The sequence below is a fragment of the Phycodurus eques genome, chromosome 13 (assembly GCF_024500275.1).
Source record: "Phycodurus eques isolate BA_2022a chromosome 13, UOR_Pequ_1.1, whole genome shotgun sequence".
In the NCBI taxonomy this organism is placed as follows: domain Eukaryota; kingdom Metazoa; phylum Chordata; class Actinopteri; order Syngnathiformes; family Syngnathidae; genus Phycodurus; species Phycodurus eques.
This window is the reverse complement of record NC_084537.1, coordinates 9647401-9673027: the sequence shown is the minus strand read 5'-3', so window position 1 is coordinate 9673027 and position 25627 is coordinate 9647401. Positions and strand designations below refer to the sequence as shown.

Genomic DNA, 25627 nt, shown 5'->3' with positions numbered 1-25627 from the left:
AACTTAGAAGCACACACGTTGTCGTAGAGCAAATTGTGAGTCTACGTCTGTCAAATGTGGATGCAAGTGTGCGTCCCTTTCACTTTTCGAGCCATTTTTGTTGTTGTTGTTGGGCTCTTCTGTAAAATGTCTGTAAATGTGTGCGACGATCCTCCGTTTGCATCGGCGAATGTAACGTAGCGCTCGGCCTATAAGAGAAAACGCACGGAGTTCAATGTAGGCTGGTTTGCAGCGTTTCTAGTTCAGCAATAAGTCTGTAGTACACTATCTCCCTTTATATGGCCTGTACATATATGAACATACATGCAAGTGTAAATAGAGCCATGATGCATTCGGAGTCAAACAGCCATTGTTACTTTTCAGAGAACATGAAATATGTTTTTGTACATGAGCAACTGATTTTGGTTTCAAGGAAAAGCACCTTGGGAAAAAATATGGTTGTCTTGTCTCTTTTTTTTTTTTTTTTTTTTTTGCCCGTAATATGTTAGTTTGGGGTTTTTTTTGGTGCGCAAGCACCAGGGTGGGGTGCCAGTTTATTTTTATTCTTCTGATGAATGCATCTCCTTTTGCGGGACCTCAACATACCCGAAAGTCAGGCACGTGCACACAGAGACGCCGAGTGGTGATCAAGCACCTGCCCTTTTGCTCTTGATGAAAAACAGTGCCCTTTTTGCTGCAGCCCTTTTCATATTTGAGTGCCATTTATTTGAGTCTTTGGGAGAATTCTAAATATGCTGACACCTTCATTAATTTGGGGTTCATCAGAGGCACTTTAAAATGGTGGCAGGGATGAGCTGAGCCCCATTTAACATGCGTTTGAACACAGCCACGTCTCCATTTATAAGAGGGTGTGTGCATTTGTGTAACCATGTTATCTCAGTTGTTTGTGACTTCCCCTCTCTATTTTGTACAGATTATAGGTTAACTAATAGCGTATTTTATGAATGATTTATTTTTATCTCATTTTTGGATATCACAAAAACCTGATGTTTGTTAATAGTCACCTCCTTTGTTAATAATTGTAATATTGACTGTGTTGATTGTGTTAAAGGAAATAAATATATTCGTTAAATATATACTCCTGTTTTTTTCTTATTTTATGAATAAGTTTGGCAAAGGGTACCCTATTTTTGGGGGGTGGGGCTTGCCCCGAAAAATGTCTGTGCACGTGCCTGCTGAAAGCGCACCAGTTTTGGCAAAATCGTGTTTGCTGGTGAGAATGTGTGCATTTTAGTGGTCCCGATCATGGCGCCTCAAAACTCACTCAGCAGCGCCCCCTGGAGGGTTGGGGGGGGGGGGGGAATAGCCCGTGATGCCGGTTTGCCAAAAATTCATTAAATTGGGTGGACATATGTATCAACATATGTATGTATCATGTACATATGTATGTATCAATTTGACCCTTTACGCAAATTTTAAAAAATCTTTAAAAAAAAAAAAAATTTTTTTTAATTTTAAAAATATCCCCCCGACACAAGTTTGACCAATCGGCATGAAATTTGGTAGACTATCATAACAGGACGCACAAAAAAGTCTCAAGGACCCATGCCAGAAATTGAACAAGAAGTCGGGAATTTTCGTTTGAATAAAACGTTTTTGGGTCAGTTTGGCTACACGAATGTTTAAAACGAGCCCCTGACACTAGTTTGACCGATCCATACGACATTGGGTGCACGTCTATCATAACGGCGCCTAAAAAAGAACTCGAGTGTGAAATTGAACAGGAAGTTGGCCATTTTGGTGTCAATTTGAAAAAAAAAGGCAATTTTGCAAATTGAAAAAATAGCCCCTGACACCAGTTTGACCAATCTACACGAAATTGCGTGGCCATGTCTGTCATAACAGGACGCATGAAGGAGTCTAAAGAACCCGTGGCTTAAATTGAATAGAAGTTGGCCATTTTAGGTGGAAGCAGCCATTTTGGGTCACATTTGCCATTTTGCTTTGAAGCTGCCGGGAAATAAACGACAAGACTCTCGTGTGCTCCCCCCAGAAAAAAAATCACCTTATATTTTGACGTGTGCAAGGACATTCAGTATCAACATCCACGTGACACAGCATGAACCCTGACAAAATACAACACTACAAAATATTCCATAGAAAAAAACAATGCCATAGCAACACTTGACACCATAAAATGTACAAAACTGACAGTGTTACATTCCGCTCGCAATTCTCCAGTGGTGCTTTTGGCCTGACACTAGACGGGAGACAGAGATGATGAAGAAGAAGAAGAAGAAGAAGAAGAAGGACACAAGGCAAAGCTAAACAGATGACGTCATCTCCACAATCACAGACATGGACGACACATCACATCAAATACTCCTTATCTTCCTTCTTCCCTCCTTCGTCCCGGTTCTCTTGGTCTTCCTCATCCAGGGACGCCACCCCGGAGGAGGCCCGGTCGAACGGCAAGCCGCTGGAGCTCCACACCCGAGCTTCGTGGAAAACCTCATCCTCTTCCTCCTCTTCCTCCTCTCCGGGAGATTCCGAGTGCGAGGTAGAGTAGCAGGAATCGAAACGATCGGGCCTCCCCTCGGGCTTGTGGTGGACGCACACCTCGCTGCCGCCGCCCTCTTCGGTAATCCGTTCAGACCGGACCAGAGCTCCGGATGGGGCGGCGTCTAAGGGAGGAGTAAAGAGTCAGAAAACCTGCGTGGGCGGATGGACGGAAGGTGGTTTACGGTCAGCGACGGAGCCAGCATGACGGCAGATGACATGGAAATGGTTTTGGTGTACCTGCTGTGCTCTGAGGTGTGACGTCGGCGTGAGAGCCCGCTTTGGCGTCCTCGTCGTTAGAGTCTTCCTCTTCCTCGTCCACGTCGTCCTCGTCCACTGACGCCCACGCTCGCAGCTTGGCCTCGGCGATGGCAAACTGTTCTGCCACGCCTGTCAGTCAAAAAAAAAATACACGAAGTTAAGTTGATCCTCTACTTGAGTTTAGACCTGCTGGTTTACTGATACCGTTTCTCAGTTTAAAGCTGGTCATATTGGCCAGTTTGATACTGTGTGTCAGACTGACTCATTATTAAGTTAAATATATATACAAAAATGCCGATAAGAATCACCCTGCTGTCATACTGCGGGGCAAAGAGACCCGTTTCATAGTTCATAGCGAGTCAAATGTTTGAAAGTTTAAAACTGGGATGGAACTCGCTGGTCGGTTAAAAACTTGAAAAAAAAATTTTTTTTTTTGTTTTTTTTTCAGTGTGCAAAAACTAAATCTGATGCCGTCACCATGCCTACGGTGGCCTGGAAGGGTAAAACAACATAACGAATTGTGAAACACTTTTTACATTTCAGAAAACAAATTAACAAAAGGCGAAACAAATTACAATTGAGAAAACCCGGAAAGGGAACGTCCCATTTCACAGACATTCTTAGAAATCTTATACGCCCTTTACAACAAATACAACATTGTCATGTTGCTCCTTTAGTAGCACTTAACCCAGCTATTATATGGCAGGTCAAATTGACCCATTCCAAAGTTTGAAGCGGATCAATTCGTCACGTTTTCAAATATAAAACGCTAAAAATGATTTTTGTTTTTTTTTCAAATGTACAAAAAAAAACAAAGGTGTAAAAACACTGCAGTTATACTGTGGGTCAAATTGAACCGTTCTATAGTCTAATGCAAGTCTGATTGATATGTTTTGAAGTTTAAACTCCAACAAATAAGTATTTTTTCATAAATATAGAAAGAAAATGTAATAATAGAGTCACGTTGCTCCTCTACCAGAGCTTAGCCCTGCTGTTATATTGCGGGTCGAATTGACCCATTTTATAGTTTCAGATGAGTCAAACTGACCCATTTTAGTTCAAGTTTGAAGTGGGTCAAATTGACATGTTTCAAAGCTGAAAACTCCAGAATAAATATTTTTTAAAGCAGGTGAAATTGACCCGTTGTTAAGTTTAAAACTATAGAAAAGGTTGTTGTTGTTTTTTTTCATGTAAAAAAAAAAAAAAAAGAGTACAATGGTTATGTTGCTCCGTTATCAAAACTTAATCCTGAACCCCCGTTTCAAAGTCTGAAGCTGGTCAAATTGACCTATTATAAAGTTTTAATCAGGTCATTGCCACACATTTTTAGGTTTAAAACTCTAGAAGAAAGAAAAAAAAAGTTTTAATATACAACCCCAATTCCAATGACGTTGGGATGTTAAACATAAATAAAAACAGAATACAATGATTTACATGTTCAACCTATATTTAATTGAATACACTCCAAAGACAAGGTATGTAATGTTCAAATAATTTGCAAATAATCATTAACTTAGAATTTTATGGCTGCAACACATTCCAAAAAAGCTGGGACAGATGTCAAAAAAAGACGAGGAGAAAGTTGAGGAACGCTCATCAAACGCCTGTTTGGAACATCCCACGGGTGAACAGGCGAATTGGGAACAGGTGGGTGCCATGATTGGGTAGAAAAGGAGCTTCCCTGAATTGCTCAGTCATTCACAAGCAAAGATGGGTCGAGGTTCACCTCTTTGTGAAACAAGTGCGTGAGACAATAGTCGAACAGTTTAAGGAAAATGTTCCTCAATGTACAATTGCAAAGAATTTAGGGATTTCATCATCTACGGTCCATAATATCATCAAAAGGGTCAGAGAATCTGGAGAAATCACTGCATGTAAGCGGCAAGGCCGAAAACCAACATTGAATGCTTCGATCCCTCAGGCAGCATTGCATCAAAAACCGACATCAATGTGTAAAGGTCACCACCACATGGACTCAGGAACACTTCAGAAAACCAATGTCAGTAAATACAGTTCTGCGCTACATCCGTAAGTGCAACTTGAAACTCTACGATGCAAAGCTCATCTAAGATGGACTGATGCAAAGTGGAAAAGTGTTCTGTGGTTTGACGAGTCCACATTTCAAATTGTTCTTGGAAATTGTGGACGTCGTGTCCTCCTGGCCAAAGAGGAAAAGAACAATCCGGACTGTTCTGGACGCAAAGTTCAAAAGCCAGCATCTGTGACGGTATGGGGCTGTGTTAGTGCCAATGGCATGGGTAACTTACACATCTGTGAAGGCACCATTAATGCTGAACGTTACATACAGGTTTTGGAGAAACATATGCTGCCATCCAAGCAACGTCTTTTTCATGGACGCCCCTGCTTATTTTAGCAAGACAATGCCAAACCACATTCTGCACGTGTTACAACAGCGTGGCTTCGTAGTAAAAGAGTACAGGTACTAGACTGGCCTGCCTGCAGTCCAGACCAAATGTGTGGTGCATTATGAAGTGTAAAATACGACAACGTAGACCCCGGACTGTTGAACAGCTGAAGGTGTACATCGAGCAAGAATGGGAAAGAATTCCACCTATTAGCTTCAACAATTAGTGTCCTCAGTTCCCAAACATTTATTGAATGTTGTTAAAAGAAAAGGTGATGTAACACAGTGGTAAACGTGACCCTGTCCCAGCTTTTTTGGAATGTGTTGCAGCCATAAACTTCTAAGTTCATGATTATTTGCTAAAAGCAATAGTTTATCAGTTTGAACATTAAATATCTTGTCTTTGTTGTGTATTCAATTAAATATAGGTTGAACATGATTTGCAAATCATTGTATTCTGGTTTTATTTATGTTTAACCCAACGTCCCATTGGAACAACTTCATTGGAATTGGGTTTGTACGATAAAATCCAAAGGTGTCATTGTGCTCCTCTACCCTGCTGTTTTATTGTGGGACAAATTGACCTGTTTTATGATTTAAAGTGAACCAGATTGATTTGTTTAATTTTTTTTTTCAAGAAAATATATATTTTCTAAATGTATAAAAACTCCAATTGGGTCACGTTGCTTCTCTACCAGCACCTAACCTCGCTTTTATACTATACTGCGGGTCAAATTAACCCGTTTCAAAGTTTAAAACTCCGGGATGGGACCTGTTGTTAAGTTTAAAACTTCAGGAAATATATATTTTGAAAATGAAATATATATTTTAAAAAGAATAATCTTCCTTTTGCACTTTTCTGCTCTTCTTTTTATTATATGTACATATTTCTTTCTTCTTGTTATTCAAACAATAGTGCGATCAATCTAGCAAATGTAATATACCTTGGCTGAACCGGGATAGGTGGTCATTGCAGGGGATTACCATATACTTTTTGTGACACTTTTATTTGTCGGAATCCCGTGAGATTTTTCTCATATAAAATAAGTGCCTTGGCTCACTAACAGTTGGGAAACACTGTCGAGGGTTTTGATTGCAGATAAGCGCTGCCATTCTTTCCTCCAACTAAGCGGCTAACGTCACGGCTGAGGATGAGGACGAGTATGAGTCACGACCAAACAACAAGAAGCCGCTCAAGTGATTCTCTGAGAGCGAGCCACCGCCGCCGCCGCCGCCATCTGCTCGCCACCAAGATCGGCCATTATGGTTCGGGAGATTTTTAAGGGATTAGACAGAAGGTCTGTGTGTGCCAGATGATGCCGCCGCTAAACCCGACTAAGTAAAAGGACGTACGTCCCGAGCGCAATCAAACACAGTAGGCGGCCACATCCTTACTTAAGATATCGCAGCATTTTAAAAATAGATTGACTCGAGCTTTAATTGCATTACGATAAGTAACATCATTAAATGTGATGATACACTGATACACCAGTTTGTTTTGTGGACTTGGAGAAGGCGTTCGACCGTGTCCCTCGGGGAGTCCTGCGGGGGGTGCTTCGGGAGTATGGGATACCGAACCCCCTGATACGGGCTGTTCGGTCCCTATATGACCGGTGTCAGAGTTTGGTCCGCATTGGCGGCAGTAAGTTGGACTCGTTTCCGGTGAGGGTTGGACTCCGCCAAGGCTGCCCTTTGTCACCGATTGCAGAATATATTGTGGAAATATTTAGTTGTTGTACGGCACGGTGGACGACTGCCTCACAGTTCTGAGGAGCCGGGTTCAATCCCCGGCCCCGCCTGTGTGGAGTTTGCATGTTTTCCCCGTGCCTGCGTGGGTTTTCACCGGGCACTCCGGTTTCCTCCCACATCCCAAAAACATGCATGGTAAGTTGATTGTGGACTCTAAATTGCCCATAGGTGTGAATGTGAGTGCGAATTGTTGTTTATATGTGCCCTGTGATTGGCTGGCAACCAGTTCAGGGTTTACCCCGCCTCCTGCCCGATGATACCTGGGAGAGGCTCCAGCGCTCCCGCGACCCTTGTGAGGATAAGCGGCTCAGATAATGGATGGATGGATATTTAGTTGTCTGTATTTTAATAATAACAAAATAGTGATAACAGAAATGTTACGGTATAAGATTTTTAAAAAATGTATGTATTGAGTCTTACCATAGTGAATTTTGAATAAATTACCGATGGACATGAAGTAAAATACTCCTTAAATGATTCAATTATTACATCTGACTTTTTAAAACGTTATTAGCTTTAATGTGAATTTTAGTGTTATGATTATCTTCTTATGTATTTAAAGGCATATGTTTAAAATAATTAAGTGAATTTAATTGTAATAAGATGTTTATAAGTAGAATATTGATACTGTATTACAAATATGTAATTATTATATTAGATGTACACTCTATTCAAAGGTCCCATGCCATCAGATTTTAAAATATCTAAATATATAATCATTAATCATCAGGTTTGCAAGATAATTTGGGTTGAAAATGCTCAGAATGTCCTTTTTCAAGCTACTCTACTTCTACTAGTCTTTTTCACTTTGCAGTTGAGACGGCTGGATTTCTCATTAATATGCTACATGTAAATAAGCTTTGCTCTGATCGGATCGTTCATCTTCCCCACTTTAAATATGGAAAACAGCTCGGCTCCGATTTAAAAAACAGCTCGGCTCCTGGAAGCGCAAAACAATATAACAAATTGGGAACATTTGGGGTCAGACTGGTTTTCTGACCCCCACAATAAAGCAAAACTACACATTTCAGAGTGGCCTTTTATTGTGGCCATTCTAAGGCACACCTGTACAATAATCATGCTATCTAATCAGCATCTTGATATGCCACACCTGTGAGGTGGGATGGATTATCTCCACAAAGGAGAAATGCTCACTAACACAGATTTAGACAGATTTGTGAACAATATTTGAGGGCAATGGCCTTTTGTGTATGGAGAAAAAGTTTTAGATCTTTGAGTCCAGCTCACAAAAAAATTGGGAGCAAAAACAAAAGTTTATATTTTTATAAATTTAGATTTTTGTTCAGTGTATTTGGGATAGCCTACCCTTCCCGCGATGCAGGAGCCAATCACGTTGAAGTGGGGCGGGTCTTGCCGAGAAAGGGCATGGGATTGCTAAGAATGTCTGTGAAATGGGACGTTCTCTTACCGGATTTCTGCTTTTGTTGATGTGTTTTCTGAAATGTAAAAGTGTTTCGGCTTTTATTATTTTTTGTCTGAAAATGTAAAAGTGTTTCACAATGTGTTATATTGTTTCGCACTTCCAGGCCACCGTACCGATTGGCCGTTGGCGAATGGCAATATCTCAGCAGCCGGGCCAAGCATTCATAACAACCTCGCGTTGATTTCATTCGAAGTGGGGGTGGTCTTACAATCATCATGAAGCAGAATTCACCAAGCGCTGGATTGTTGGCCCTGTACTCACGAGTCACAACCCCACAGAGGAGGGGTCGGGTCACGTGGGTCAAGTAAACGAGAAGAAGATATTTTGAACGCGGGTCCCGTTCAGTCACTATAACGTCACAGGCTTGCGACGTGGCGTTCATCTGTCGCACACATTTTGGCAACAGTGACCACAGTCACATTCAACATTATAAATATTGTGAAGTATTGTTGTAAAACACAACATGTATGCTTTTATATATTGCATTTGCACGGCCTTTGGCGGCTGCCCAGCCAGCTGGCTCGCTCACTGCAAACCAACTCCACTCCAAAAATATACAGGATCTATACGATTTTTATACATATATGAGGATAAAGCGGTACAGAAAATGGATGGATGGATGGACATATTATATATAATTAAATGTAGAATTATATTCATTCCAAAATTATATTAACTTATTATAATTTTAATACAACTAAGGCGAATGCATTTATTTGAAATTATTTGTTGATGCGATTTAATGCGTTGGGGCTATCATAATTAAAATAAATGGGTTAGTCATTTTTTTCAAATATTAATAACACATCAATTAATTTACTGCAATTTGAATAGTATTAATTGGTATGCTGTGAAAAATAAATATTGCATAAAATGTATTTTCCATTACAAATCTTTACAATATTACATTGAATAGCATTACCACGAGCACTTGCATTTAAGATTCCTTGTTACCAAATAAATAATACCATGCATTGAACAGTGATACCCAAAAATATAAATATGTATCATAATTAAAATAAATGAATTAACCATTGCCATTATGAATTATATTGCAACTAACTTATTCTAATTTTAACATAATTCATGTGAATGCTATGATAGTACGGTGAAGAGGGAAAACATTTATTTTATTTTATTTTACAAGGCTCTCCCTCAAAAATAATATGTGAAAAATAATGACAATAATAATTAGTTAGCGCTTAGTGTGTGTGCGTGTGCGTGTGCGCGTCAAGTACCTGCAGCGAAGCGGGCCTCCTTCTCGCCCTCGCTCAAGTGGCAATAGGAGCTTAAGTGGGCGGCCTGTGGGGGGTCCGCAGGTTTGGGCCACCCTTTCCACTCGATGAGGTGGGCCACGCGGCCCTGGGCCAGGGAGGTGGGCTTGGTCACATGGTCCCTCACTGCCTGAGAGATGCCTGCGCACAGGCCCCGTGTTACAAATTACAGCGCTGCTTCGAGATACGAGTGACCCCACTTAGGAGTTTTTCGAGACACGAGTTGTTGTTGATGATTTTTTTGCTTTCAATTGTGAGCGAAAATTTGAACTACGAGCGCTGTATGGTGGCAGTGAACTCAACTCGCTTAACAACAAGCCAACAATTCTTCAAAAAAGGCTTCAAGATGGTAAATGCCACTCTCTGATTATGTTCCTGTCAAACTAAACATAAGACAAAGAGAGTTACAACCACATCGCTTTGCTTTAGATAAATCAGGTTAGCTTAATGCTCACACACAATGCAAAACGCCACAGACGGGCTAACAAAACTGGCAACAATGTTGTGGTAGTTATGAACCTTTATGCAATGGATATTTGAACACAAACCGTGGAGCAACACATGTACGCAGACAATGTAACTATACTCAGAGGGACATATACTTTATCCCCCACAAAAAAACTGTTAAAATTACTGCGGCTTACTGAGGAATTTTGACCTTCTCTATCCATCCATAGGTCTGTGTAATACAGCCCCGGAGTAAAAGAAGTAAAAGAAATGTTGCAAAAATTGTTTAATTTATTTAAATTCTATTTAATTGTTATTACTATATATTTTTTGTGAAGTACAATATTAGGAAGAGCGATTGTTATTATTTAAAACAAACACATTACAAACTTTTTTTTTGGCGGGGGAGGCTGGTAAGATGATTCGAGAGACACGCGTGGTCACGAAATGATTTAAGCTCATATCTCAAGGCACCACTGTATTGTACATAGTTTTTAAAATACATTAATAGCATGTACTGTATATTTAAAAAACTTTGCTTTATTCATGTTATTTAAATATTTACTATAAATGCATAATTTTATGAGGTAAATGAATAAAAAAGATGTGAAAAAAATTATAAATACATGTTAACTAACCAATTGTAGGAAAATGATAATGGGTCATATGTGCTTGAATCAGGCACATACCCAAAAACTTTCCCAGAAAAAATAAGCACTCAAATGTTCATTGAACATCATTCCTATATGCATAATAATATTGAACGCAGTATATTATCAATACAGTACTTATCTGAGCAGATATGTGTTGTTGTTTTTTTAAATTATTTTTATTATTATTATTTTTTTTTGTTAATTTTTACCGTTCAGGGATGATCTGGCAAGCGCTGCAAACTCATGGATGCCCACACTTTTCCGCGAGTCCGCCGGAGATTTTCCTGACTTTGGAATCATGTCACTCTCCTCGAATTTCACCTGCAAGTCATAAAATTACATCAGTGTCACCAGTCAGGCAAAAAACAAACAAACAAAACAAAACACACACACAAATCAAGCAAAACAGACTTTCTGGCGTTTACCGCTTCTTCCTCCCTCCACCTTCTTTCCCTCCTTTCTCTACTCCTGGAGCTCAGCCTCATGGCATACATGTGGCGTCTGGGTAAAACTAAAAATTTACCACAAACCACTACGGCTTGGTGTGTTTTAAAAGCTTGGTCCATGTCCTACATTTCCTTGTTAACCCTGCAGCCAAATGGTAGTCCCAAAGGTCAGAGTGCAGGGAGGTGAGGTTCAAGCATATGGCAGCTCCCCACTAATCCCGATTAAAAGCAATAGCGCTGCTACTTAACCCACGATGCACGTGGCTGCTGGGCGCGACAACTCCTGTGGTTGGACTCCACCAATTCGAGCTGGGAATCCCGAACACTCCAGTGGGAAATGACCCACTAACATAAAACAGCAAGTTTCAGAGTTTCAAATTAATAAATTCTCGAATCGCTTGTATTTTTTATGAATCTATGATTTGAAATTCCCCCTTTTTTTTTTTTTTTTTAATTACTTGACAAATGAGGCGTATTTGCACAAAGTTTCGGTATTGGATCGGCATTGCCGAAACCATCTCGAATTTACTAAGTATCGGTTCGGCAAGGAAATCGGCGGTATCGAACATCGCTAGCAAAAACTACATTTGTGAGTACATTGAAACAAGCTCATCATTATATCAGTAGACAGTAACCCAGCCAAGCAATACTAGTTGAAACTAAATATACCACACATTATGATCCCCAAACACTACTAGTGTGCTGAATTGTCTTAGTAGTGAGGACAAAGAGTACTAGTACAGTAAATTGACCTTAAACTGGATATCAAGGAATCAAATATCATATTTACAAAAAAAATAAGATGGCCACAACATTGGGCACAGCTCTCATTATAATGCAGTGCAACCAGAATAATACATTTGGAAATGAATAAGCAAAAAAAAGAGAATTTGTGTTGCTATGGGTGTCATAGCGAATTGTGCACCTAATAAAGTGTCCTGGAAATAGCACACGCACACACGGTGCAGCACGGTGGAGGGCCAACAAGTGGGCTCCAGGTAAGCCGGCCTGAGCCGCCTCCGTGCGGGGTTGCTCGATGTGTTCTCGTATGTTGAGCAAATGGTGCGTTCAAGTACCGCAGGGCTGCACACGCGTGGCGTCAGGGCCTGCAAATGATGCAGTTACGTGGCCAAAACAAGGCAGTGGGGCGCAGGGATGGAGCTTCCGCTGCTACCCCCCACCCCCCACCCCCTGCACCCGCATCTCTCTCTGCCTTGCGTCCATCCGTGCACCACCACCACCACCTACCTGTAAATCACATCGCTCATCGTAACGCGCAGCGCGGCGGCGTCCAAACCAAATCGGATCAACAGATGCCAAGAGAGGGGAAAGTGCGTTTGTCCTCCGGCCGTACGTCACGCCGTCCCCCTGAGCATCTTCACGCGCTCCTGCATCGGATTTCCGCCACGGTCGGAGGAGGAGGCTGCATGGACGGCTCGGCTGGCCAAATGTCTCCCGATGTGGCGAGCGTCACCAAGGCGGGGGCACACCCCGCCTCTCCGGTACCCCCTCTTTTGCAACACCCTCACCTCCTCCTCCTCCTCTTCTCCAACATGCGAGCAATATATTTTGTTATTGATTTTTTTTTTTGTCCCTTTGCAGATTGTAGGTGCATTCAACAGGACGCACACCCGCACGCACACACACACACATACAAACACACACACACACACACACCATTAAAATTAATAGAAATGTAATTTAACCAGTGCAGCCCCCCTCCCAAAAAATTATTATTATTATTATTTTTTTTTTAAATTACACCATATACTGTGTATGTGTGCAAATGTATGTGTGTTCAGCATGTAAAACATACCATGTTGACCTAATGATAGTGATGGGCAAATGATAGCGAGGCTTTGGAGCATGTGTCACTCTTCCTGAAGCGGAGTGATTCGAAACGCTGTGTCGGTGCTTGGATCAAAACACCAGTGTCACGTGAGCGATGACGTTCGAATCTTCGAACGTCATCGCTGTTGCGCTTCGCGCTTCAATTACTTCAAAATGTTTCCAAGCTTTTCATTGGCTCAGAATGGGTTTTCAAGGCATTCTGAGCCAATGACAGCGTGACAGATTTGAGTGGTTTGGCGCCATGCTAGCTATAGAAAATGCATCGTTATGCTTCCAAATTGAGTTGTGAGGAGATAAGAGATTTGGAGAGTGAGAGTATTGACCATACAGACCTTTCTGAACTTTTATTGCTGCCATGGGAAACAGTGGCAGTGCTTCAGTCGTGCTGTTTAAAGGTTGCTATGGCTGCAGTTGTCCACCAGATGTCACCGTCACTGAAGTCTTTTGTTAGGAAAGCCTCAGTGCTTCATGAGGCTTTACTTGCCCACCACTACCTAACGACAAATGTCCACAATATATCACTATATTGCTAATATCACGTCATATGACGAACCAGACAAGTGAACGTTTCATAACAAAAAGTCCGAAATTAAAGAGATGAAACTGTTCAAAAGTCCATTTTCTTTTTGTGTTCAGGTGTAACTATGAGTCAAACCTTTCCAAAATCCCAGATAAACATAGATTGCACCACAAGGTGGCGCTTCAAATGGATGGATGGCTGTCATGTTTGAGACATGACCAGAGGGAGCCAATCACAAGCGTCAGCTTTAGGAGGAAGTGATTTGAAAACATGCTTTGGGTGCTTTTGTAGCTATTTTGCAAATGTAACTAAAATTGTAATCATGGACATTTCCAAAAGCAACTATAATTTAATTACATTTTCTCGCAGAATTGTAATGGATTATAATTACATACATTTTGAAATTATGTAATCTCATTACATGTAATTAGCTACTCAACAACACTAATGGCACATTACCGCCACCTACTGATGTTGTCCTTCCACTGCAACAAAGTCAGTGTGAATGGATGGTGGGCGGATGTTGGGATGTTTGCTGCCGCCATCTATAGCAGTGGGGGTCTGAAGTGCATTCATACCTCAAATTCTCACTTGTATCTAAAGCCCCCCAAAATTTGCTTCGCGACACCTCATAGCTCGAAAAACCCGCAAGTCAAGGCACTCGTATCTCAACATTCGAGATGATGGATAAGCAAAGACATATTTGATTAAACAATTGACATAAGCCTGCTCGTCTGGGCCCCCGTCGGATGGTCACCAAATCCAAAACTGTAACTGATCGCACTGCTATCATTGGTTAAATCTATGTATCACAATTTATGGACGCCGTGTTTTTAACCAGCATCCCCATTACTGCTATGTTTATTTTACAGGCCTGTGGTAACTTTGGTACATTTTTGGCCTTTTTAAAGTGGGTTTCTAGCAATTTCTGGCAAAATAGTTTGTTGCGTGGCTGTAATCTAGCGTCATTATTTGAAAGTGATGAATTTATTTTGTTTCAAAACATATTTTTGAAAAGAAGCTAGGAACTATGGTGAAACAAGTTGAGGAGCTTCATTTTAGACAAAAGTAGAACTTTGCTGTCATCTTGTAGCATCAGTGTGGCAAGAAACTTAAAAGTGAGTTAAGGAGAACTATGCAACACTTTGCCGCTATATTGTGGCTTCTTGGTGCCAAGGAACTATGTTGAAGTGAGTTGAGGAGCTTCATTGAGACAAATGTAGTACATTACTAATACCATTACGATTAAAGTCGTAATTTTACAAGATAAAAGTATATATATTTTTAAATATGACTATTGTGAGAATAAATACATTTGAAATAAAAGCATTCTCATGGAATTCTGACTGTAATCTAAAAAAAGATTAAAAAGACGACTGCTTGAAACATTTCTGCTTTAAAGTTTCCTTTTATCTGAAAAAACATTTTAGGCATATTTTTTTTTAAAATTATGATTTTCAAGTCATAACATTAAGAAATGTGTTTTCGGGAAAAAGTATTTAGAATTAATCCGTATCCTTACAATTAAATTATAATTTTTCTAGCTCGTTTTTTAAGATCAGAATTGTGTAGTTTTGAGAAAATCTAATTTGAGAATAAAGTTGCGTATTTTCTAGAAAAAAAAGTCGGAGAGATTAAAGCAAAATATTTTTTAGGTTGAATAGTACAATTATCAGATGAAGTCGTAATATTACGAGAATGTGTTTATTTTCTAGCTACTCATATTTGGAGTGAATTTTAAGTGCATCAACTTTTCTTTTCCAAAAATATGACTACAGCATCCTTGTAATATTAAGACTTTAAACTCAAAATATGACATTTTCTCAAAAGTATACAACTATTATTTTGAGATTCCAACTTTAATCTCGAAAAAATAAAACTACCTGGAAAATATACAACTTTATTCTCATCAATTTTCAGCAACAGTCCCCTCCATAAGTATTGGAACGGCAAGGTCATTTCCTTTGTTTTTCTTGTATCGTGAAGACATTTGGGTTTCAGATCAAAAGATGACAGACAAAAGTTCAGAATTCCAGCTTTTATTTCATGGTATTTACTTCGAGATGTGTTAAACAACTCAGGACAGAGCACCTTTTGTTAGAAGCCACCCACTTTTCAAGTGAGCAAAAGTATTGGAACAAACAAATTAACTTAAGTGAATAGCATTTAATATTTGGTGGCATAACCGTTACTTCCAATAACTGTATCAAGCCTGCGACCCATTGACTTCACCAGACTGTTGCATTCTTCCTTTGAAATGCTTTTCCAGGCTTTTACTGTAGCCATTTTCAGTTCTTGTTTGTTTCTGGGGTCTCTCCCTTCAGTCTCCTCTTCAGGAGGTAAAATGCATGCTCTTTTGGGTTAAGGTCCGGTGACTGACTTGGCCAGTCTAAGACCTTCCACTTTTTTCCCTGAAGTCCTTTCTTGTGTTGGCAGTGAGTTTTGGGTCAGTCTTGTTGCATGATGAAGCTTCTGCCGATTAGTTTGGATGCATTTTTCTGTAAATTGCCAGATAAAATGGTTTTGTAGACTTCAGAATTCATTCTGCTCCTACCATCATGAGTTACATCAGGATCATCTTTATTTGCCAAGTACGTCAAAAAACGCACAAGGAATTTGTCTCTGGTAGTTGGAGCCACTCTAGTACGACAACAATCAATTAATTGACAGAGAATACTTTTGAGACATAAGACATTTATAAAAAGAAAAAAAGTCACTGAGCAATAAAAGGTTGCCAGTAATGTGGTAATGCCGGTACAATTATTTTTCTTTTTAGGACAATTGTGCAAAAAGATGCAGAGTCCTCTAGCAATTACAGCAGATCCTTTATTTTTCCATAGTTTGGACTTTCCATCACTTTGGTAAAGGTTTATCTTGGTCTCACCAGTCCATAAAACTTTGTTCCAAAACCTTTGTGGCTCATCTCTGTACTTCTTTGCAAAATCCAATCTGGCCTTCCGATTCTTTTTATTGAGTGGTTTGCATCTTGTGGTATGGCCTGTATATTTCTTCTCTCAAAGTCTTCTTCGAACAGTGGATTGTGATACCTTCACCCCTCAACTCACACCTTTCTGTCATCAACTGCTGTTACACCAGTAGGTTTTCTTTAGTATTGGCTATGCCCAATGTTTGTGCAAAAGCTCTGATCGATTTTCCCTCCTCTCAGCTTCAAAATGGTTTTCTTTTCTCCCATAGACGGCTCTCTGGTCTTCATTTTTGCTTAATAGCAAATGCAGTTTTCACAGGTGAAACCCAAAGCCAAAAACAAGCACTATCTAAGGTTTAAGCAATCAATCTAAAAGGCAACACCTGAGCAACTCGAAAACACCCATCAGTCACGTTCCAATACTTTTGCTCACTTGAAAAGTGGGTGGCCTCAAACAACAGGTGCTCTGTCATGAGTTGTTTAACACATCTAGATGTAAATATGAAATAAAAGCTGGAATTCAAAACTTTTGTCTCATATTCTTCTTTTGATCTGAAACCCACATCTTCAGTATACAACAAAAACAAAGGAATTGACCTTGTTTCAATACCTTTGGAGGGGACTGGATTATCTCGTACATATACAACCCCAAAGCGACTTTGACACTGTCCATAAATGCTTTACGACTTTAAATGTGTCACACGTCCAACTTTACAAACAGATGCATATCAATAAATTAGAATACTGTTGGAGCGTTCATTGTATTTGAGCATTTCAATTCCAAAAGTGAAACTCAACACAAGAATACCTTTCAGAAGGTAGACTCCAACGGCATTTCCATATAAAGATATTTTTTAAACTATGTAAACATTCTAATCTCTAGGGAGATGTAAAATGTGGGTTTTCGTTTGCTGTAAAATAAAATTATCAAAGTAATAAACAAAATCATAAAATAGTTCACTTTGTGTAGTGAATATGAGTTTTTGAATTGAATGAAAAATACATTGTTTTCTAATTCTAATTTATTGAGCTGCACCTGTACTGTACAATAGTTTTACTGTACAGTACAACTGTACTGTTGGAGCATAGAAGTGATTTGACAGCAATCTAAAAAGAAAGTTGTGAGCAGCTTCCCAAGATGACTGGTTCTTCAGGGTCAGAAAAAAAAACGTCAGTGCAACTTAATAAGTCCTTTATTTGCAATGTTCCTCATCTTTCCAGTTACCGATGCAAAAGAAGCCATAATTTCTTAAATAAAGAAAGCAAAAAAATATATTTACAAAATTCCAATAAAACTAATAATCAAAGGATTATCTAAAGCACCTCTCTGCATCCGGACAACTGCATTATCTCAAAAATAACCACAAAAAAAGTTTTTATTAATATATATTTACAGAATGCTCCAGAAAGGAGTTTCCCACTTGATGTAGAAAAAGGCTTCCGGATATTTTCTGCTTTAACTTTATATAATTCATCAAGTCAATTTCTGTAGATTTCAAGTTTTAATGGCGATTGGGTGGTGAAGTGGCCCTCCGCAGCGGAGGTAAAAAGACGGTGTGATGATGAGGAAGCATTGAGATCACACCACATTTGTGTGCATCTGTCTTAAAATCCCAGGAAGAAAAAGCACACCCCCTCAAAAAACAGGAAGCCAGCTGACTAGGCGACGTCGCTTTTTAGAAACGCACTTAAGTCATGCTGGGCGACCTACTACCGACAATCATCTCACAGATCGGCTAAAAAACCAACAACAACCAAAATAGCCCGTCAGTCTGCAGTGTGGCGAAATTTCTGAGTGATTATGGGGGGTGACGGGGGGGATATATCACAACCTCCATGAGCCATCCTGTTGAATTACTTTCAAAGTTTATTCACGAGGAGAGCAGGTTGGTAGGTGGGGAACAATGTAGAAGGAAAAGAGAGGGCAGGGAGGAGAGAAATGATTGTTTTTTTTGAGTCCATCCCTCAAAAACAAAGAAAAGAATAAAGATATTTATCCTCATTGAGGATTTCGATTTTGAGTCTGCCTCGCCGGCAAGATCGTCCCTTGAATCTCTACCTCCTCCTCCTCCTGGCCAACAGAGGGCAGCGGCGTTCAGTCCTTGTCGGACTCTTCCTCAGGCTCGCGCAGCCAAGCGAAGAAGCCAATGACCGACTTGAGGGCCACACCTTTGCCGTTCTGCTCCGCCCCGTCTTTGCTCGACTCCCATTTGTAGAAGGCTTGCTCCTTGATGACGTCGGCGTCGTACAGCACGTCGAAGAACATGCGCAGAAGGTCTGCATGGGAAAATGGCCACAAAGTCAAGTTTCATTTCAGTGCTTCTCTATTTTCTTGATACAAAGTACCACAAAAAAAATACTTGGCTCTCTGAGGACCACCATAACATCATAATCATCTTGCCACAACGAAATAAATGGAAATGCAATTAATCAGTCTCAAATGTTTTAAAATTGTTTTAAGGTGCATAACTGTCATTTTGCATTGTTTGTTAGCATTAAGATAGCAGACGTTTGTAAGGCAAAGTAGTGTGGTTTGGTTAAATACACAAGATGTAATTCTTTGTTTTATGTTTAGTTTTACACTAAATATCTGGGAGTGGCAATAAACAGTTTTAAGCAAGCAAACTTGGATATTTTTTGAAGAAGTGTTTGATGTCTGCCAAATTGCTGCCGCCATCTAGTAGTGGAGGGTCTGAAGCGCACTCTCCTTTTCAAATTTTTGCTAGCAACACGGGACAAAAATATTGGACAAGCGACAGCTCAAATCTAGAAAAACTTGGGTTACTCAAAAGTCATATCACTGTATATTAATTATTGTAATACACTAATATGATGCACAGTCTGAACATTAACACTGTGCTTAAATATAGCAAAACAAGTAGATGGGACATGTAGTGGACCTAGCATTGAGACTTGTAGATGACCATCAGTTATTTTTTAAAAACAGATTACGACACTGCACAAACTGCCTCAAAGCCTCGAGGACCCCCATCTATATGAGCTCTATGTTGGTGCTAGCTCTTTGATTGGACATCAGGCATACCTAATGAAGTCTCATTAATAGTGATGCCATTAAGCAGGGGAGAGTAAGTGGGAGACTCACTTGCAGGCTGTTCCAACTGCACCATGAGCGCCTGCAGGGCATAGAGCGCCTGCAGCTCCTTCTGCTCGTCACTCAGGAACCCCTGCAGCAGAGTGGCTCTGTTGTCGATCAGCGGCACGTCCACCTTGTATGGGTCACCTGGAAGCCAGACGCCGATGAAGGAGAGGACTTTTCAAACAAACAAACAAAAAAAAGCGGCAAACAAGAGCATCGCCGTAATACCTCTGATGGCCAGCTGGCACACAGTGGTCATGAGTGCCCGTACGAACTGGTTGGAGGAACTCTGCTGCTCATCCAGGTTGGCCTGAGGACAAGACATGAGGTTGTCAGATGAGAGGATAAGGTGTAGCCTTCATTATTTTCCCCACATTTACATACTTTTCACTGCACACACAGTATGTTCAATACCACTTTTTTTCCCAGAACAATCCTAGAAAGAGTATTCACTCGAGTACTTATTGATACCGGCTACAGATACCACTAGTGCTTTTGATCCAAAATTTTAATTAACAAGGAATTGTGAACAAATACCTCTCTCTCTTTCTGATGCACATGATGATTCACAGATGTGTCAAACTGCCGCAGTGTAGCTCGAACTACTGACGAGGAAATTTAAATAGTGGCTGCTATCGAAGTCTTCAGAAGTACCCAGTACCTTGAAACAAGGCCAGTACTGGCCCGATACCCTGGTATAAGTACTCAGCCATCCCTACGCAGAATAATTGTCTACAACAAATTATGTATTACAGATCTTTTCAAAATGTTTTAATAGCCTGTTGACATTAGTAAATTAACAATTGAGATTCTCCCATGATCCATGGAAGACCATTAGGTGCTTGTTTTTGTGAGAACCTGTGCAAATATAGTGAGAACGCAGAGAGTTCTCAGCACTCTTTCAAGCTCCCTCTTGAACACCGTTACCACTGTTGCATAAAAAATACACAATGGCATGCATAGTTTCAAGACCGCCACCATTACCCACAATCTTCCTTAAATTTAACACACACTGATAATTCTTGAATATATTTTATTAGACAAGGGTCAAATCTGAGCCTCAATGTGCACAAATAAGTACCTGTACAAAAACGACATTTTTAAAGATTTTCATTGTGTGTATTTTGGGTCACCTTAGCAAAAGTCAAAATTTCAGGCTGAAAGAATGACATTTAGGGTACTTTTTTTTAATGGTTCCATGTCAAAACAGGTCAAATTTGACCCGACTAGTAAGAAAGTGTTAAAGAAGTGAGTACACACCTCCACCCAGTCTTTGATCCGCTGGTCACTGGCCTTGTCGCGGAGGAGGCGGTCCAGCTCTTGCCTGAGCTCTTCCCCACTCAGCGACTTCTTCGTGCTCTCCTTTGTCTCCTGCTCCTCTCCAGTTGTGAACTCCACTTTCTGAAAGAGTAACAAAAATTTGCTTCATAATTGTACAGAATAAGCCCTTTCATCTCTTCACTGAGCACAGCTGACAACAAACATGAGAAAACTGGCATGTGTAAAAGCCAATGATTCACAAATGTGGATACAGTGGGGCAACAAAGTATTTAGTCAGCCACCAATTGTGCAAGTTCTTCCACTTAAAAGTTAAAGTTTGGAGTGTGACTGTTTGAGGTTGTGGACAGGTGTCTTTTATACTGATAACGAGTTCAAACAGGTTCCATTAATACAGGTAACGAGTGGAGGACAGGAGCCTCTATAAGAAGAAGTTACAACTGGGGGTGGTTATGGGGGTGTAACGACTCGTTTTTTGCAAGGATTTGATCCGTATCACGATTCGTGGTTGCCGATTCAGGGACGATATTGGTTCATTTATAATCATGCGATCCAAAACAATTCAGTGGATGGAAATCGATTCAGTAACCTTTTAGCCATAAATTCATCCAGTGTGGCTGTGAAATAAATACCTGCATACTGGACAGTGCAGGTGAAATTATTTAAATTGGGTAAAAACTAGGCTTTACATGATCAGGATTTTTAGGGAAGATCACAGACCAGCGAGTTGAAAAAAAAGAATAACCGATCACAAGATTGAGCAAGGTGGCTATTCAAATGACTTTTTCCATTTACTGCATATACTTGTGTACTGTATACGGAGTATCTTCAAAAGTATTATTCTCTAGTCAGGTCATGTTTTCTCATCGGTCAGGTCAAACCAACATTACATGACAGAAAAATGGGTGCTAACTTACTGTAATGAAATTACTGTATTGTAATTAAATTACTTCACACACACCAAAACTTTAGAGCATGATTCGACATAACGCCGGCATGTTTAAGTACAATCGTTAGTGCTGGCACTAGCTTGCTAGGCTACAGAACGTTTTGTTACCTGCTTGCGACCGGTATCGTATTAAAATTACATGAACATAACTCAAGTAATCCCTGAAATAAAGTCCTCTCCTAAGAACCGGTGACCACCAGCACACGTTTTTTCCCAATTTTGTTCTTATAATACACACGGTGCAATCCATTCATGTTGTCGTCGACATGGTAACGAGTGTATCCGGTCGCGTTTGAGTTGACATAAAGCCCAGTGATCGTAAAAGACGGGATGAGGTGGTATCGGAATAAAATATTTTATTTCAGTAGTCTGACATAGTGCAATCGTGAAAGACCAAATTTGTCCTGTAGTCTGATCCAGGCATTGCGTTACGAGGGGTTGTCTGTCCCACACCCCCAACGTTTTTTTTGTAGATAACTTTATTGGTTGTCAGATTTACAGTACTGCATCAAAAGACATGCGACAAGGCTAAAAATAAATTAGCTCTGGAATTAAAATATACTGTACACGACAGCAAGACAGAGTCAATGTCTTTTGCGGAGCCGATCAATTATGACAAAGCCAATCAGCATTAAATGCTAATTATCGCCCGATGCCGATCAAGCTGATCAGTTCCGTGTGAAGTCTAGTAAAAACTAATTATGGTCGTTAAATATGAAGATTTTTCTGATCTACTTTCGTTTTTATGTGTTAACAGTGTACTGTGCTGTATGTGTTTTCCATTGGACTATGAGTCTGCTTAATACAAGTTGATTGATTGTATTGCTTTGCAATAAAACAAAGGGAAAAACAGCAACTTATTTATATTTCATCATCTATGGTTTTATTGTTGGGCCATTTTTTCCCTAGAAAATGGATGTTTAATTGGTGTTAGTATTATGAGTGGGTCCATGGAAAAATATATCCACTGTCAGGTGTCCCTAGCTGGACCCAAAGTTTGAGAATCCCTGTTCTAAACAGTTAAATAGTAATGGCTAGAAACGAAGCACTGAGATTTTCATGAGGTAAATCTTTTAGGACTACTGTTAATAATACATAGAGAGGTAAATAAATGAACAAACCTGCTCTTTGGAGCACAAACGTGAGCCTGAAACAGCATCCAGTAGTTAACATTGTCGAAGGTTCTCCTCTTGTTCGTCTGAGTTTCCGCTCGAGGGTACTCTGCTATCACTTTTAGCGGCTAGCAAGCTAAGCTAAGCACCTTGAAAGGCTTCAAATTGCATGGTGATTTGCCAGCAGTCTCACACACGCATCGTTAAAGATAATTTCTCGCTAGCCTTCTTCTCATCTGCCATCCACCAGACAGGTACGTCTTAAACTTTAAAAGTGCATATAAAACAAGACAAACACAGAGGCTGTGGTGTCTCATCCAACCACTAGGGGCACTACGGAAAGAAGTGACTAGATAGGGGACATAAAAAAGGAAGCAAAGACGACGAAGAAGAAGAAGAAGAAAGTAGCCTGTGCTAACTGAAAAGTCAAGCTAAGTATAAGGAATTAGAAGCGTTTTTCTTTATACGTATAAAAATATAAATACAACACATTCTGCCGTGCATGAATCCAGTGCGTTATTTCAGAGTATCAATACAACCAATTTATTACCTTTTAAAACAATTTAAATCAATATATTTACGAAGGAAGGCTAACTTGCCGAGCACAGATCAATCCAGTTGGATCGTAGCAATCGAGCCATCGATATAATGAATGAATCGTTACACCACTAATATTTTATAGAATTCCATACTGAACTTGCCATCACACATTTATGTTATTTCTGGTATCTTGTAAAATAAAGTACTGTATATAAATATAAATAAATAAATATATCATTTTAAATTCTAAATATATATACATATATTTTAAATATTTTTCAAATAAAACTAGCATGCTTTCAAACAGCCTCAAAAATATAAAAATATTGAAAATCATGTTTATAATTGACCATTTTTATAGTATGTATTTAAATTCAACATTTTATTTCATATAAAAAATAAAACAAATGATTACCAACATTATAGAATGTAGACAAAATATGATTGATATATTTTTAAATGATAAAATATATATATTTGGGAAAACATTTGAATCTTTATATTTTTTCCTCCGAACATAAGATCATTTTCTTTTATATTTATATCATAAAAATCTTATCCCCCCCCCCCAGGAAAAACAAATCTCCACTTGAGTGTAACATACCTGCTCGGTGACAAACTTGTTGACGTCTTCATTCTTTGATAGGAAGTCACTCCAGTTCAGCCCCGCCTCTTTCCACATTGCACCAACCTTACTACGAGTCTAGCATGGAAACAGAAAAACTCGCAATCAGTCGGCGAGTCCTGTCGTAATGTTCTTCACAAAGCTAAAATAGGAGCAGCGATGTAGAACATACCATTCCTTTGCAGAGCAAGTGGAGGATTTGCACCAGCAGTATGCTGGCCTTCCCCTGAGGCAAGAGAGGTTTGGAGATCTCCCTAAAGGAGCAATTAAAACACAATCAACCTCTGCACTGCATCTTTTGTTTCTTCAGTGTGAAGCGCCGAGAATGAAGGCCACATCTTAATTTTTTTTTTTACCGGCATTACCAGATAACTAGCAACCCTATTGCAACTATTGCTCAGTGACTGTTTTTCTCAAATTTCTTTATCCCTCAAAAGTGTTCTCTGTCAATTGACTGTTGTCGTACTAGAGCGGCTCCAATTACCGGAGACAAATTCCTTGTGTGTTTTTTGGACATACTTGGCAAATAAATATGATTCTGATTCTGATATACGTCCCGCGACTTCAATGCTAATTTTCGTTTGCTATTCAGTGGTGTTTTTCATTCATTGTGTGTTAGCTAAGAGCTAGTGATTTTTGTGAACAAAAACGAAGAAAGAAACAAAGTCTGTGATGCATTTGAACACTCAATAGGTGTTATTCTTTTGTTGTGTGTTTAGTTTTACAGTGAACTTCAACTTGAGTGTCAATAAACAACTTTAAGCAAGCAACATTCACTCTTACGCCTTGCTACTATGTTTGCACCTTAGCAACCTGTAGATGTGATCACGTGGGCTCTGCATGACATCCGAGTAATCCTGGATAGAAATGCTGGAGCGGACCATGGAGTGGTAAAATCTGAGATTTTAGATAAGAGTCCGATCCTCGTTTTTTTGCTGACATCAAACCGATTTCCGATCTCAAAGATCGGATATGGACACACCGAAGGTTTTTAAAAATATATACCTACGAAGAATGCTAAGAAGAATAAAAATACTAAGTTTAAACTGAGATCGGTTTATACCGTATTTTCACGACCATAAGGCGCACTTAAAAGTCTTACATTTTCTCCAAAATGGACAGGGCGCCTTATAATGCGGCGCGCCTTATGTGTGCACAGAGTTCCAAAATCTGTAAATGTTGTTGTGTGACTTTGATAAGCGCTCTGCTTGACTGACTGGGAGCATTTCCTGCCGACACGCTGCTTATACAGAGGAAAGGCGGACGTGACTGAGTACAGCATGCGGACGTAAAGGTGGAAGGGTGCGCGTGGCAGAGTACGCTAAAGGCACGCTCCCAGTAGATATATAGCGCCTGGGTGTGGATTGTGCAAAACACCATTGGTTTGGCTAAGGACCCCTGAAAATAGCACCTACCAAGAGACAGACACGCTTACCAAGCACAGTTTAAACTGCAAGCTATCAGTTACGCGGAGGAACATGGGAATCGAGCAGCCGTGAGAGAATTCAAGATCAATGAATCCATGGTTCGCAAGTGGAGGAAGCAGGAAAACGAGCTTCGCCAAGTCAAGAAGACGAAGCGGAGTTTCCGG

The 25627-nt window shown here is 39.9% G+C and overlaps 2 protein-coding genes across 14 annotated transcripts in view; both read right to left on the bottom strand.

Annotated features, from left to right (window-relative positions):
* Positions 1–480: 480 nt before the first annotated feature.
* fam131aa (family with sequence similarity 131 member Aa) lies at positions 481–13043 on the bottom strand. 4 transcript variants are annotated; one of them, XM_061694356.1, is made up of 5 exons: positions 12955–13043; positions 10902–11013; positions 9557–9733; positions 2740–2889; positions 481–2624 (listed from the first exon to the last, which is right to left on the bottom strand). In XM_061694356.1, exons 1-5 carry the CDS (start codon positions 12955–12957, stop codon positions 2311–2313), a joined length of 756 nt encoding a protein of 251 aa, XP_061550340.1. In that variant the 5' UTR covers positions 12958–13043; the 3' UTR covers positions 481–2310. The 4 variants fall into 4 exon arrangements, with proteins under 4 accessions (XP_061550340.1, XP_061550342.1, XP_061550341.1 ...); XM_061694358.1 differs by lacking the exon at positions 12955–13043 and adding an exon at positions 12387–12591; XM_061694357.1 differs by lacking the exon at positions 12955–13043 and adding an exon at positions 12096–12278.
* Positions 13044–17610: 4567 nt separating this feature from the next.
* eif4g1a (eukaryotic translation initiation factor 4 gamma, 1a) overlaps positions 17611–25627 on the bottom strand; it is a 58819-nt gene continuing 50802 nt past the window's right edge. For all 10 annotated transcript variants that reach the window (XM_061694887.1, XM_061694888.1, XM_061694886.1 and 7 more), the window contains 6 exons: positions 24209–24290; positions 24016–24114; positions 20793–20933; positions 19761–19842; positions 19539–19676; positions 17611–18712 (listed from right to left, as the gene is read on the bottom strand). In XM_061694887.1, the coding sequence (XP_061550871.1) occupies positions 18531–18712; positions 19539–19676; positions 19761–19842; positions 20793–20933; positions 24016–24114; positions 24209–24290 (724 nt within the window). In that variant the 3' untranslated portion in view covers positions 17611–18530. The remainder of the gene's footprint in view (positions 18713–19538; positions 19677–19760; positions 19843–20792; positions 20934–24015; positions 24115–24208; positions 24291–25627) is intronic.